The sequence below is a fragment of the Rhipicephalus sanguineus genome, chromosome 1 (genome assembly GCF_013339695.2).
Source record: "Rhipicephalus sanguineus isolate Rsan-2018 chromosome 1, BIME_Rsan_1.4, whole genome shotgun sequence".
Taxonomy (NCBI): domain Eukaryota; kingdom Metazoa; phylum Arthropoda; class Arachnida; order Ixodida; family Ixodidae; genus Rhipicephalus; species Rhipicephalus sanguineus.
Window position 1 is genome coordinate 147,079,338 of NC_051176.1, and position 14,579 is coordinate 147,093,916.

General features: G+C 45.5%; 1 protein-coding gene across 1 annotated transcript in view; it reads right to left on the reverse strand.

The window, feature by feature from the left end:
- The window catches only part of LOC119399839 (tyrosine kinase receptor Cad96Ca), a 103,488-nt gene extending 91,962 nt beyond the window's left edge, over positions 1-11,526 (reverse strand). Inside the window, exon 1 of the mRNA XM_037666702.2 lies at positions 11,034-11,526. Coding sequence (XP_037522630.1) covers positions 11,034-11,139 — 106 coding nt within the window. The 5' untranslated portion in view covers positions 11,140-11,526. The remainder of the gene's footprint in view (positions 1-11,033) is intronic.
- Between the last annotated feature and the right edge of the window lie 3,053 nt (positions 11,527-14,579).

Here is a 14,579-nt window from a genome sequence, read left to right on the forward strand (position 1 = left end):
TAAAAAAAATGTGTATGCCATAAATTGGCACGCGATACAACTTTCTAATATAAACAACTACCTCCAGGTCAGGAATTAAAAGTTAATTAATGAGTTTTTGTTAATTAATCTCTTCATTGCCATTTTAGTTGCAGCAAACTATTTCCTTCTTGACATAGAGTGTGTGCGCGAAAACATCTTGAGCGTGACTATTATACAGTTTTGATAAGAAATATACATTCTCTAAAAAAACATCCTTCTAATTGTACGGAGGTCATGCAGCGGAAACAGTTGCAGCTGGCTAAGGGAGTAACAGACCCTCAAAGTACAGCAAAGTTAATGAGTATCCCTGGTTTTGTTCATTGCCATGACACTTCATGGAATCTGGTGTGTGAGCGCTGCCCTTGTCAGATTAAAAGGTGATCGATCTGTCTGTCATCATGTGTTTATTTTTGTGCACTTGACTATTTCAGGTTGCTTCAAGACTGCACATTGAAGCTCTACAGCTGCATTTGACCAGGAAGCCTCCTTGGAAACTTCGTGTCTCGAGGTAGTCAAGACGTGTCCAAGAATTCGGAATAGCCACGCTTAAGGTCTGGCCGTGAGTGGTCTCGAATCAGTGCAACCTGCTGTCCTTTTCGCCAGAATGCCACCTGACCCTGACATGGTCTGGGAACACGACACTGCCAAGCTCATGCACGCAAGCTGTGTCACCTATTGGGGTCCTGTATCTCAGATGACTACATGAGAATCCTGTACTACATGAGAACTACACATGTTGCATGTTTTGCGCTGTATGCCACATAAAATATGTAATGGATGTCGCAAAGAAGTGCTTGATGGCTGGCCATTGATTCCTATTCATAAAAACTGACTGCTGGCTATGCTAATGTTTATGCCAGGTCTAGTATATTGCCGCATTTGACAGTAATGAACGATGTTAGCGAAACTATTGCTTTTCATATCTCACTCATTCTGACAGTAATGTGTCTCGCTGTATTTCTGGACGGTGTTTCTGTATTTCAGTTCTGTACAGAACTCTCCATACCACCGCTAAATATATATATTTATATATATCATACCTTATATATATAAGGTACTTGACACACGACGTACGTTTTAGCATTAGCATAGTGCTAAAACGTACGTCGTGTGTCAATGCCTTCCTACAGTATCAGGACCTTCGTGATCTTTCTGTAGCTCTTATATTTAAGGGTCATTCCATGCCAAGTGTCCCAGACGTGGCGCTCGCACATCGCAGCTTTTGCCGATAAAATTTGTGCCTTTTTCCTGTGCCACATGGAGTATTGTGGCAAAACATTCTTGCTCAAAAAATTTTTGACGGTCCTGGCACCCCCTCGAATTTCGCTTCTATTTATTAAACTGTACCTAATAGAAAAATGTGTATAAAATCTACTTTTGTGTGTTGAGCTTCTAAACTGCGCTTGCGCTATCGCAGAGGTTCTGTTTAGTTGTCCCATTCATTATTTCCGAATTTTCGTGTTTCACTACCAGCTACGTAGCTTCAAAAACTACAAAAATCTTCAAAGTTCGTGAATTTTTCTTGAGCTATCTGGAACTCACCCTAACCAATATTAATAATAGCCTGATTTCCAGGAAAGTGTATTTTAGTACAGAAATGTTTAGGGGTAAAATAGACTTCAGATCTTTCCGAAAAAAAAATTGTGAAATTAGAGAAAATGTACGATTTGTTGCATGTTTGACCATATTTTTCATACTGATGCGGTCAAAGTAAAAATCCTCGTCATGCGGCGTTTGATACAAGACTTCATCGTTAAGTAATGAAAAAAGTCTTATCAAATCATTTTTTTTCTTTTAAGGAAGAAAATAATTTTTGAATTTGGCCCTCCGAACGCGCAGTGCATTTCATTTTGTTGCCACTTCGCCGCAAAGCACGTGGTAGCCCTTGCAGCTGACACTCGTCACAGGCAACGGCCAGATGTGAGATGTATGTCAGTGGCTCGTGAGTGGTCGAAAGTCTTGTCACGTTGATGTCAGGGCGACGAGTAATGAATTCGCGTTACAATGTGAGCTTGCTTGGCGGGCCCAATGGGAAGTATGGACGCCCGAGAGCAGCCTATGGCTTCGTTGGCACATTGTGCTAGAGGCCGTCTGTACAACATGTATACCCTGAGAAAGAAGTGTGTACAGTGTGCATTATTTCTTTCAGTATGTGTATGCTAGTTGTGCAGACGTCCCTCTAGGACATTGTGCCAACGACTCCACATGCTGCTCTCGGGCGTCCATATTTCCCATTGGGCCCGCCTAGCAAATGCTCATTGTAACGCAAATACATTACTCGTCGCCCTGACAGCGCGACAAGACTTTCGACCACTCACGAGCCGCTGACATACATCTCGCATCTGGCCGCTGCCTGTGACGAGTGTCAGCTGTAAGGGCGACCACGTGCTTTGCGGCGAAGTGGCAGCAAAATGAAATGCACTGCGCGATCGGAGGGCCAAATTCAAAAATTATTTTCTTCCTTAAAACAAAAAAAATGATTTGATTAGACTTTCTTCGTTACTTAACGATGAAGTCTTCTATCAAACGCCACATGACGAGGATTTTTACTTTGACCGCATCAGTATGAAAAATACGGTCAAACATGTGACAAATTGTACATTTTCTCAAACATCACAATTTTTTCGGAAAGATTCGAAGTCTATTTTACCCCTAAACATTTCTATACTAAAATACACTTTCCTGGAAATCAGGCTATGATTAATATTGGTTAGGGTGAGTTGCAAATAGCTCAAGAAAAATTCACGAACATTGAAGATTTTTGTAGTTTTTGAAGCTACGTAGCTGGTAGTGAAACACAAAAAAAATCAGAAATAATGAATGGGACAACTAAACAGAACCTCTGTGATAGCGCAAGCGTGGTTTCGTAGCTCAACACACAAAAATAGATTTTATACACATTTTTCTATTAGGTACAGTTTAATAAATAGAAGCGAATTTGAGGGGTGCCATGATTGTCAAAATTTTTTTCGACCAAAAGTGTTTTGCCACAATACTCCATGTGGCACAGGAAAAAGGCACGAATTTTATCAGCAAAATCTGTGATGTGCGAGCGCCACGTCTGGGACACTTGGCATGGAATGACACACACACACACACACACACACACACACACACCACACACACACAACACACACACACACACACACACACACACACATATATATTGAGAGAGCGTAGGCATCGGCAAGTTGGTAATTCATGTTTGACTTTTTGAGCGCGCAAAAGAACAGGGACGAAAAACGACGCAGACACAGCGCTGACTTCCAACATATGCTTTATTTTCTACAGTGGTACATATATATATAGACAACAAAAAGCAACGCACGCAGACGCATTGTACAGGAAGGCTTCATGTAAAACCACAAATAAGTATGCATGATAAGCAATCAAACAACCTGATACCGGATTTTTTTCTTCTTTAAGAGATCAAGCGGTCATTCCTGACTACCACTATCGTCTAGTCACCCTGTGGGCCTTGCTTAGAAGGTCTAGTTCTTTTTGGATAGGTCAATTGAAGGTGCACTAATGCACATGTCTCCCAAACTTGCAATCTTCGCCGCTTCAATTATCTCACGTGTTGTTTGTGCCTGGCTCCTTCCTGTCGCAGTGCACTGCGAATACATGGGATCGCACCCACACTTCCTGCAGTGGAAAGCCAAATGTCCCACACCTCCAGTTCGCACGTTATTTGCGTGCTCACGCAGCCTGTCATTGGCACACCGTCCCGTCTGCCCTATGTATTTCTGGCCACAGGACAGCAGTAACTCATAAACGATGTTGTTCTCACATTTAACAAAGCTTTCTTTGTGCTTTTTTTGGCACCTGGGTTTTTCAGAACCACTGTAGGAGGCCTTGCACAGATTATAAAGCTTGTTTGGTGCTGAAAGGACGACTCTTACGTGGGCGTTGTTTCCTATCTTTTTCAGCCTATGTGAGACATCGTGAAGGTACGGTATGACGGCGCATTTCTGCCTTGACAGGCTCCGTTTCTGGTGAAGCCTGCTCCTCACCCTCGCGAGCATGTTTGACAGTCTTGAGAAGACCCTCCGCCACAGATGTGACGACATACTGAGGAAACCCCGCCTTTTTCAGGCAGTCAGCTTGCGCCTGGAAACTACACGAACACTTGTGAGGACATGAGCGGCGAAGCGCATTCATTAGGGTTAATTTTGCAATACCCCTTTTAACTAGCTTGGAGTGGCCCGAAGAAAACGGCAGAAGCGGCTTATTGGCCCTAGGCTCGTACGACCAGCAGACCTGGTCTCGCTCGAAGAACATTCGTAAGTCAAGAAAACGCAAGGCGTTGTTTTGCGGCATTTCATGCGTGACTGCGAGCGGTTGCAGGAAACGCGTGAACAGATCAGTACGTTTGAAGAATCATTGCCAAATTTGCCTGGACTTGATTCTAGAAAGACAACGTAGTCGTCTACATATCTAAACACCTTCTTTACATTTGTGCCTGTTAGCTCTGTTTCTAGTTTCTAGTAACAGGCACAAATGTAAAGAATGTGTTTAGATATGTAGACGACTACGTTGTCTTTCTAGAATCAAGTCCAGGCGAATTTGGCAATGATTCTTCAAACGTACTTGATCTGTTCACGCGTTTCCTGCAACCGCTCGCAGTCACGCATGAAATGCCGCAAAACAACGCCTTGCGTTTTCTTGACTTACGAATGTTCTGCGAGCGAGACCAGGTCTGCTGGTCGTACGAGCCTAGGGCCAATAAGCCGCTTCTGCCGTTTTCTTCGGGCCACTCCAAGCTAGTTAAAAGGGGTATTGCAAAATTAACCCTAATGAATGCGCTTCGCCGCTCATGTCCTCACAAGTGTTCGTGTAGTTTCCAGGCGCAAGCTGACTGCCTGAAAAAGGCGGGGTTTCCTCAGTATGTCGTCACATCTGTGGCGGAGGGTCTTCTCAAGACTGTCAAACATGCTCGCGAGGGTGAGGAGCAGGCTTCACCAGAAACGGAGCCTGTCAAGCAGAAATGCGCCGTCATACCGTACCTTCACGATGTCTCACATAGGCTGAAAAAGATAGGAAACAACGCCAACGTAAGAGTCGTCTTTCAGCACCAAACAAGCTTTATAATCTGTGCAAGGCCTCCTACAGTGGTTCTGAAAAACCCAGGTGCCAAAAAAAGCACAAAGAAAGCTTTGTTAAATGTGAGAACAACATCGTTTATGAGTTACTGCTGTCCTGTGGCAAGAAATACATAGGGCAGACGGGACGGTGTGCCAATGACAGGCTGCGTGAGCACGCAAATAACGTGCGAACTGGAGGTGTGGGACATGTGGCTTTCCACTGCAGGAAGTGTGGGTGCGATCACATGTATTCGCAGTGCACTGCGACAGGAAGGAGCCAGGCACAAACAACACGCGAGATAATTGAAGCGGCGAAGATTGCAAGTTTGGGAGACATGTGCATTAGTGCACCTTCAATTGACCTATCCAAAAAGAACTAGACTTTCTAAGCAAGGCCCACAGGGTGACTAGACGATAGTGGTAGTCAGGAATGACCGCTTGATCTCTTAAAGAAGAAAAAAATCCGGTATCAGGTTGTTTGATTGCTTATCATGCATACTTATTTGTGGTTTTACATGAAGCCTTCCTGTACAATGCACCTGCGTGCGTTGCTTTTTGTTGTCTATATATATATGTACCACTGTAGAAAATAAAGCATATGTTGGAAGTCAGCGCTGTGTCCGCGTCGTTTTTCGTCCCTGTTCTTTTGTGCGCTCAAAAATGTCAAACACACACACACACACAGATATATATATATATATATATAAAATGCTTAACAATTGTGGTGACGTGGCTAAGGACTACGCATTATTCGCAGGATGTTGTGCCTATAGTTTAGGTGCTTACTGATAAAACAGTAGGTTGTCATTACAATGTGAACATGTATGAAATGGCATGAAGTGTTTAAAACCGATTCAAAGAATAATTTTACGAATCGCAGAAATTTCAGTTTGTTTATAGGATGAAGGCATGCAGACGTGAAAGAGAAGACACAGACAAACCAAACGCTAGCGTTTGAGCTGTCCGCATCTCTTCTGTTTCCGTGTTGCATGGCTTACTTTCTTCTAGAATCAACATTTTTTGTTGTTTTACGCGAGCGGAAATTGTTCTGAGACTCGTCTATATAACTTCGAGTAGTATTTTATTTCCCCCAGAGGAATCGAGTGCAGCACTGTAAAGTTGCTACAAAACTTGTTGCGGCTGTCATGCATCCACCACAGTGTTCCTGTTTGAGTAAACCCGGTGGAAGTGCCTTGTTGAGTAACAAGAGGTAGCGGCACCAACTTTCGTCGATTGTCAGATGAAAACCCTAATGGTGTTCGCTCTGATTTGAAGTTCTTTTGAAATTCTTGATCAATCTCTATAAAACTTGTTTAGTTTATGTGTACTTGTACGCTGATTTTGAAAATGCAAATATTTTTCTACTATTATATGTCGTGTTAAGTATATCAAACATTTCATGTGCCATGTTAAGCCTGCACGAGTTACAAAGTAAGCATATCACAATAATATGAAATGGGAACTGTATGCAACATAACCAGAATGCATGTCCTAAACCCACTTAACAATAGTCATAGTATGCTGAACATTGACCAGTAAGTGTATGTCTAGCTGGTGATTCGCTCACGAGAGTTCAATATTACGTAACTTTTAACTCAAATGGGTTTAAAACGCGAGTTCGTATGTGGGCTAGTGGGTTCATGAACATTATGCCAGAACAGCGCAGTAAACTCCTTTAAAACTATTGCATACAGTTTTTATCCCCTAACTATAGCGATATGTCGATTTACATTGTAACTCCAAGTTTGGAAAGGCTTGCTCATCAAGACACATGAAATTTTTATGTGTAAAAACTGCGTTTTCTTCCAGATAATTGCATATTTGAAATCGCCACATAAGTAAACCTAAACTCAGCAAGTTTCATCAATATCGACCAAGAAGAAAAATAAACGCATTATTTGTTGCAGAGTGTCTCATTGAGTACCACGAAGTGGTCACACTGACTCTTGCCAGGGGAGTCATGTACACCACTGTCCTTAAGGACAACGGAGTCAAAGGAACGCTCCAGTGGGGGTCAGCGTTACCATGGCAAAGGGGTCACCCTGACTACCTAGAGGTACTAGCGGGAAATAAAAGGTAGTCACGTAGACTCCTGTGTTGGGAGTAACGTAGACTCTCTGCTTGTGAAGAAGGGAGTCGTTGGTCTGAAGAACGAAGGGAGTCGTTTGACACCCCAAATTGTGAAGAAGGGAGTCGTTGGTCTGAAGAACGAAGGGAGTCGTTTGACACCCCAAAAGGTCATCATATGTGTAGCGAGGCGATTACCACCCAAAGGTAGTCAGTACAGACACCCTTTTTTTTAAGAGTGTATAGTGTCCGCCGCGCTCAAGGAAAGAATTTTGAATAAAGCATCCGTGCATCGTCTGACGCTTTATTTTTTTCTTAATCCGTTTCCATTAAAATATATATAACCAAGTATTTGTGTTCCCAATACTCATCGGAATGGCTAACGGTGCTGCATGCAACATCCCCAATTTTCAAGCACTCGTTCTCTAAAACGTTAGCCCGACTGGACAATCGACCACTGCCCGTTCAGGAGATATATCTGAACACCGACCTCCATCGCACGTCCTTGCACACAAGGCAATTAAAGCGCTAATGAGTTTTTGTACGTCGACAAGCCTATAGCGACACCTTTTATTGTTTGCCAGCGCTCGCGAGCGCGCTAGTTCTGACTGTGTTTTCTCTTTCTGTCTATCTCGTATTTACATTCCCCTATTCCCGTCGTTTGTGACAGAGTGCAGCCAATGGGGAGCTGATTCACTCTCCCTTAGTCTATCGAAGTTGGGTGGACTGCGCACAAGAAAGCGTTTTAAAAAGCACTCTGAGTCGCCGAATGCACTAAATGCGATTTCGTAAGCATTATAGATAAGGCATTTTGCACCGTGGTGAGAGAGGACTTTTTAGAGAGAAAGTATGGGAATGGGTGTCGGAGGAGGAAATCGAGGAGCGATAGCAGCTCCGTGCTCCTGTGTGAGTGTTTCCATAGGAGCAATCATATCGCCTTGTGAAGGTACAATCAATCCGTCAATGGGTGACAGTCAATATAGGCGTGCGCACGACGGGGCGCAGCCCCCCCCCCCTCCCTCCTAATCACCTTAGGGGGGGAGGGGGGGTTCGCAAAGTCTGCCCCATGTCGTTACTCAGTCGGACCTGTCCCTTCATTGTTTAAAGAGCGGGGTTATGGACCCACAGGTTATTGACGATAATGTCTGCCGAAGGCGTCTCATGTTGAACCCCATAACTGCTTACTTCCGGAAAGCCACGGACCAAAGGCAGGACATCATGAGAAGCATGTGATCGCTTCATTTTCATTTTTTCATCCATTGCGAAGCATGTAGTGTTTTGGATTCGCCCATTGTAGGGCGGGGGGTGGAGGCGTTGCGATAAAACTCTGCTGCCCCCCCCCCCCCCCCTCTCAGGGTGAACCCTGCGCACTCCTATGACAAACAACCCACCAATTAACCCCCCCCCCCCCTCTTTCCTACCTACTCAAACAACAATGCTGCTGCAGTGTCTACGTAAAACTCACAGGGTCCCTAATGCATTCACCTAAGACGACTCGAAGGCAAAAGCCATCTTCTTTTTCTTCTCAGTCGACGTATTCATCCTGGCCTGCCACCTCCTGAATGCTTTGTGCACCTAGCGTGGTTTTACACGCCTCGGGAATCGGAGGCACGTCACTTGGTTTTACACTGCCTACGTGATCGGCCCACGTTTGACCAAGCTACGATGTCATCTGATGACGGCATTGTGTAACGTACGTTAAGTCACGAGACGTCACGCCAAAATTTGTGACGTCATGACGTCATTATGACGCCACAAATTATGGCGTCCGTGACGTCATATGGTTATGTCATCACGTGATGATCTTTTGCATCACTCGTGTGGTCCCCGACGCCGCCGACGGTCAATTTTTGCGTTTGATGAGACATCTAAGGCTTTCGCCTATAATATGCCTTCGTTATCTTTTCTTCATTTCGGACAGCGGCTTGCTGAGGCAAAGCTTCGATGTGTAAGAAAATTCATACCTTCGATCCACGATCAATTTACGCGTTTCCCTGTTGGTCATTAGTTTATTCGTGAAACCGTACTACATGCAGGTTAAATTTTGAAGTGATTTTCTCGGTGAGGTGCTTTAGCATAGGCTTATGGCTTCTTACCGTTGCCGCTACCGCCCCAGGGCACCCGTCATCCGTGAGCTTAGCGCGCTAGAGCTATTCCGCGCCGTCTCAGGAAGATGCACTGGCTGCAAATATTGGGTAGCGTGCGCAAAGCTGTCAGGTTGTTCCAGCGGCACCGATACACCGTTAACATAATACAGGTACGCAAAAGCTTTTCAATAATTTGCTTACAGAAATTTGTCACTCGAACACAAAAAAGTAACGTGTCCTGGAACGGCGCCACGGCAAAACATTCCTTCCATAAAGAATAAGACAGGGCATTGTTGTCACAGTTTATGACAAAAAATTGGAGGGACGCTTAAGCTTCGCCTTTAAGAGTTGAACGCGATAGCGATATTCTATTCCTAGTGCGCAGTTCCAACACTACGAGTGTTTAACAGAATGCGCGCACTAAGGTGTGTGCCTTATGTAATGGGTAGCATGCTTTAAAGCAGGAGCTATTATGAGCGAGAAACTTTTTCGAAGTTGCGATGCACCCACTACGTGGTCTTAAGGGAATACTCGCAGTAATATGTGCCTTTTGTAATGGGCGGCTGGCTTTAAACCACCAAGTCGTTATGATATTGACATGGTGTGACGCCCGATGGCAACGTACGCTTGTACCACGCAATATTACTCCGATATTACATCTCGTACTTTGACACCTGTATACAGGACGCGTATTTTTGGGAAGCAGGAAAGTTACTTTCAATGCAGCTCCAAGCAGTGGCGTGGCTGTGTGGTAGAACACCTGCTTGCCACGCAGACGGCCTGGGTTCGATTCTCACTCGGACCCAACGTTTTTATTATTTATTATTTGCAGCTTTTTCGATTTTTCGGTCACGGACAAGATCATGATTTTTCGCTCACAACCAACGGCCCCGACGCCGACGGCGGAATTTCTGCGATACGAGCTCTCTAACGCTATCGCGTTAATATATAACTAGATTTTTTTTGTCTGTATACATAATTTAGCTTGAGAAAATTCACAAGTTGGTGGTTATCTCTTTCCGTATCGTAGGAACGACCCGCAATGGTGGCAAAGGGGCGTGTGCAAACAAATAAAAAGAAAACGAAAACAAGCGAAATGACATCGAGATTATTGTGAGAAAACATGGTATCATCGGAAACACGACTTCCATTTGTGCTGTATGTATGGGAGACCCCGAATGTAGCAAGCTGTTTAAGCTCAAACGATATTTTGTTCAAAAATAGCGTTGAACTCTGCTTGTAAAGCGTAACAAATTACACGGCCTACTTTCCGCGCTGCCGTCGCTGCGACTATACACGAGCAACAACTTGGAAAAACTGCGTCTGAGGAACGAGTAAATTAGCTTGAGATAAAGCCATCGGTTTCGGAAATCTGAAATTGACTGGCTGGGTTACTTTCTTTTAAATTACGTGCGTTGACCGTTGCCTTTGTACAAAAACGTGCATTCACATACTTCCTTCACGCGAAGACGCGTGCTATCCCCAGACGAAGGGGAGTAGGGAATAGTCTTCCCTTCCCCTTTGTCCACTCCCATTTCTTTCGTTCCATTTTTATGAGCCATCGTTCTCTCTCTTATTACTATGGTTATTATCTTCTGAAGTGAGTGAGAAGCTAGTGATTTCTCTCTTCAATTTTCGCAGCATATACCTACGCTGGCGAACGCGCTTCGCCCGACGACGCTCATCCCTTCCAGCAACGGACAAGTGTCCTTCGTTGGAAACTTAAGGAGACAGCTCCTTCCTCATCAATGCGCCGCAACTGCTCGGAACTTACCTGGAAAAATCGTCATTGCAGAAAGAATCGCCACAAAGCAGCAGCAGTTGCGAATCGCTTTCCCAGGGGGCACCATATTTCTTGGGTGGGCGAGGCGAGCGTTCATTGGTATGTGCAGTTCACAGAGCCGCGGGATGCGCGCTCCACAGACAGCGCACACACGTAGTCAGAGGACGCACAGACTCGGCCACTTGTGTGCACACGTTCGGAGCAGGCGGGCAGGACCGTCATCGAGGGTGGTCGCGTCTGGGGACTCGGACGCGGGGTCCCATCATCGCGCGGCTACGGCTCGCGCCTGCCTTCCGAGGAGCAGCTGTCCGTTCGCCCGGTGGCAACGACATCGAGCTAGCAAGCGCCGCATCTCGCGGAGTTCCGGAGTAACGGGCGGTGTGTCTCACTCCTTGCCGTTTCGCGCCGACGTCTGTGCTAGCGTCGGCGGCGTTGTGTCGAGGAGGGAGTCGCGTGGGCAGACCGGGCGCCGACGAGGGCCGACTCAGGCTGGCCTTCCGCGGCACCTTCTCGTTGAACCGCTCTCCCCGTAACCCGGATGACGACAGAGCGGCGGCAGCGTTTATGTGCGCCGTCGGCGGTGTCGCGCATTACTTGTCCATGACATGTACACACGGTCGACAACACCCTCTTCGCCGCGAAGGCTGTTTGTGATTGTTTCCGTTTTCTCATAATGGGCGTTTCTGCTTTCATTTTGTTCTTCTTTTGATGCGCCTGACATTGTGCATGACGAGCGCAAAGTGGCGGCTAACCGAGGTTCCTAGACAGCCGATCAGAAGAATGATTGCTACAACGATACTCAGTGCGAAGTATTCGCACTCAGAGTTCGATGAGAGAGTTTACGCAGCTACCGCTCGGAATGTCATCATACCCGCAGTCTTTCGTTTTCTTAAATGCGTACAGCATCAATAATTTTTCTCTTTTATTAGAAAAGGCGAAACCACAGTCAAGAAATGAAGGTCCGGGAAAGTGCACCTGCCCGGGTAAAGTAAACCTCTTAACGCTAGAACGGCCGGGTTCATCTCATTCAATTTCTTTTAACAGCGAAGCTGTTTAGCAAATCGTTCCTTGTTCACCTCGTACCAAAAACTATCATCATCATAAACGGGTATGCGCCCCAAAAATTGGGTGTATTCCACTACTTGCCACTGGTCCATTAAAAATGAAGAATAACACTATCGTCATCAAACGTGTATGTGCCACAGAAATTGGGTAAATCCCACTACACACAACTTCCACTAAAAGGGAAGAGGGTTAGCCCAACAACCAATGGCTGCGAAGTGACGGCGGCGAGCCGAAGACCCCTAGTACGTACAAGGAAAGAATACTAGGGAGCGGGAAAAGCAACGGCGGCTGCGAGAAGACCCCGAAGCGATGGAAGGCCTACGCCAACGACGACGTGCCCGCAGATCTATTAGAGGTGCGAACGCTTGGTTTCAGTGCGAGGTTCTGTCTGTGGAGTTTGGACATTCGTGTCGTGTCTGTGACTGTCTGTGGTTTAACTCGAACCTCTCTGCGCTGAGAATCAACGTAGAAACAACCTAGCATCACCTAGCTAAAGCCTAGTTACGACCTAGAAGGAACCTATAGAAACAACCTGTATCACCTAGCTAAGGCCTAGAAACAAGCTAGAAGCAACCACATTAGTATTCAGAATCGTCCAGTTTCGCTGTTTCAAGTCTTGCGCGGCTTAGTGCAAGCTTCCCCTGATTTTTCTTTCTTTTCCTCACGAACGTCGTAAACGTAGATAGCTCAAAACGGTATTCACCGGAGCTAGTTGGTTCATAGCTAGCACTGGTTTGAGCAGCGGAGCTTAAAACGAGGGACAAAAAAAGACAGACGAGGACGTCGCTGTCCGTCTACAGCTTGATATATAGCTTGCTGCGTGGTTTTTTTTTTTTTTTTTTTGATGGCGAGGGGGGGGGGGGGGGGCACGGGCAACATATTAAACAAATTACAAGAGCGCTGCAAATCCCTCGACAGACTCAACATGTGCTCAAATCTCACTATACAGATGAGCTGTGACTGTATAGGTACGGCAGAGGCATGGTCGGAACCGTTTCAACCACGCAGGGTTGGCGTTGGTGGCTATACATTGCGCCAAATTTGCTACTCTACGACCCTGTCTGGCGACAAAGATGTCAGGTTGGCGCCATGGCTACTTTCTGGATACTTTCTGGCTACTTTGAACTTATTTTTGGCGCATTTAGTGGTGATTTTTTTTTATTATTTGCAGATAAGATAGCGAGAAAGCCTAACGACAACCCTTTGTTTCCAAGCTTCTCTGACGCATCTGCCGATGCGTACGCGTGTCCTCCCCTCGCCAGCAGTCTGGTGCTCATCGAGGCACCTCAACACAGCGTGCGGCGCGCCGGCCAAGAAGGAGTGACGAAGTACTTGTTCGCCTATCAATGTGACTCACAACCACTGTGGGGTATTGGCCAGGAATTTAGTGGTTTTATAAAATCAAGTAAAAGGTAAAAATTGGGAAGTTGTTTGATATAACTTGCAAATTAAAGATGAAATTTAAGTACACCTTTTGGCTAAGATCAAGCTGACGAAGTCGCGCGCATGTTGGCAAACACGTGGCCATCACGCTGTTCACGCTGCCCGCCATCGATGCTGACGCTACGAGCCAGTTTTGTGATGCGGATGCTCAGCGCGTGTTCTCGTGTGAACTTGAGAAGATCAGAGATCCGCAACAAAATGAAGCTGGACCGGCCATCTTCAAGTGGATATCACTCCTTGAAGCTGGACCGGTCATTATAATAACTACTGATCATTTTAGGTCTGTGACGTCAAGCACGACCTGCTTCTACGATTAGCGCTCCTACTGACTAGTCGGCTGGAATGTTCCAACCTTATTCTGTCTCTGGCTATTACTCTATCTATTCTACATGGGCCATATCAGGGGTCTTCAACACGCGGCCCGGGGAAGGTTACCAGGTCGAAAAGGAAAAAAAGTAGCTAGAAAATTGGAAAAACTAGCCAGAAGGTAGCCAACTTTAACCAAAGGCAGGTAAAGTAGCCAAAGTAGCGCTGTTGCAAAAATGACACTCTCTTTACACATCTTCAATGACTTTTCTTGAAAAGAGTAGAAGTAATGACAATAAAAATAAGCATACAGCATGAGTGCGCTCAATATCATAGTTGCTGGCACTGAAGCACAAATTGTACAGTCACTTTCGCAATAATTTCTTGCGTGATGACGAAGTCTGAGCAGTTAATATTGCTAAGTAGCAGTCCGTACCTAATCCTAAGAAATGACACAAGCAGTTAGTCGGATTTCCGATGTAGGGATGGTAAAATCGATGAAAGATTAATCGATTAATCGATTAAAGGTCCACGATTAATCGATTAATCGAATTAATCGATTAAAACTATTCGATTAATCGATTACGGCATCCCCCACTCCAGGGGCGTACCAGAAATTTTTTTCGGGGGGGGGGGGGGGTTCAACCATACTTTATGTATGTTTGTGCGTGCGTTTGTATGTGTGCGTGTATATATGCACATGCAAAATTGAAAAATTTCGGG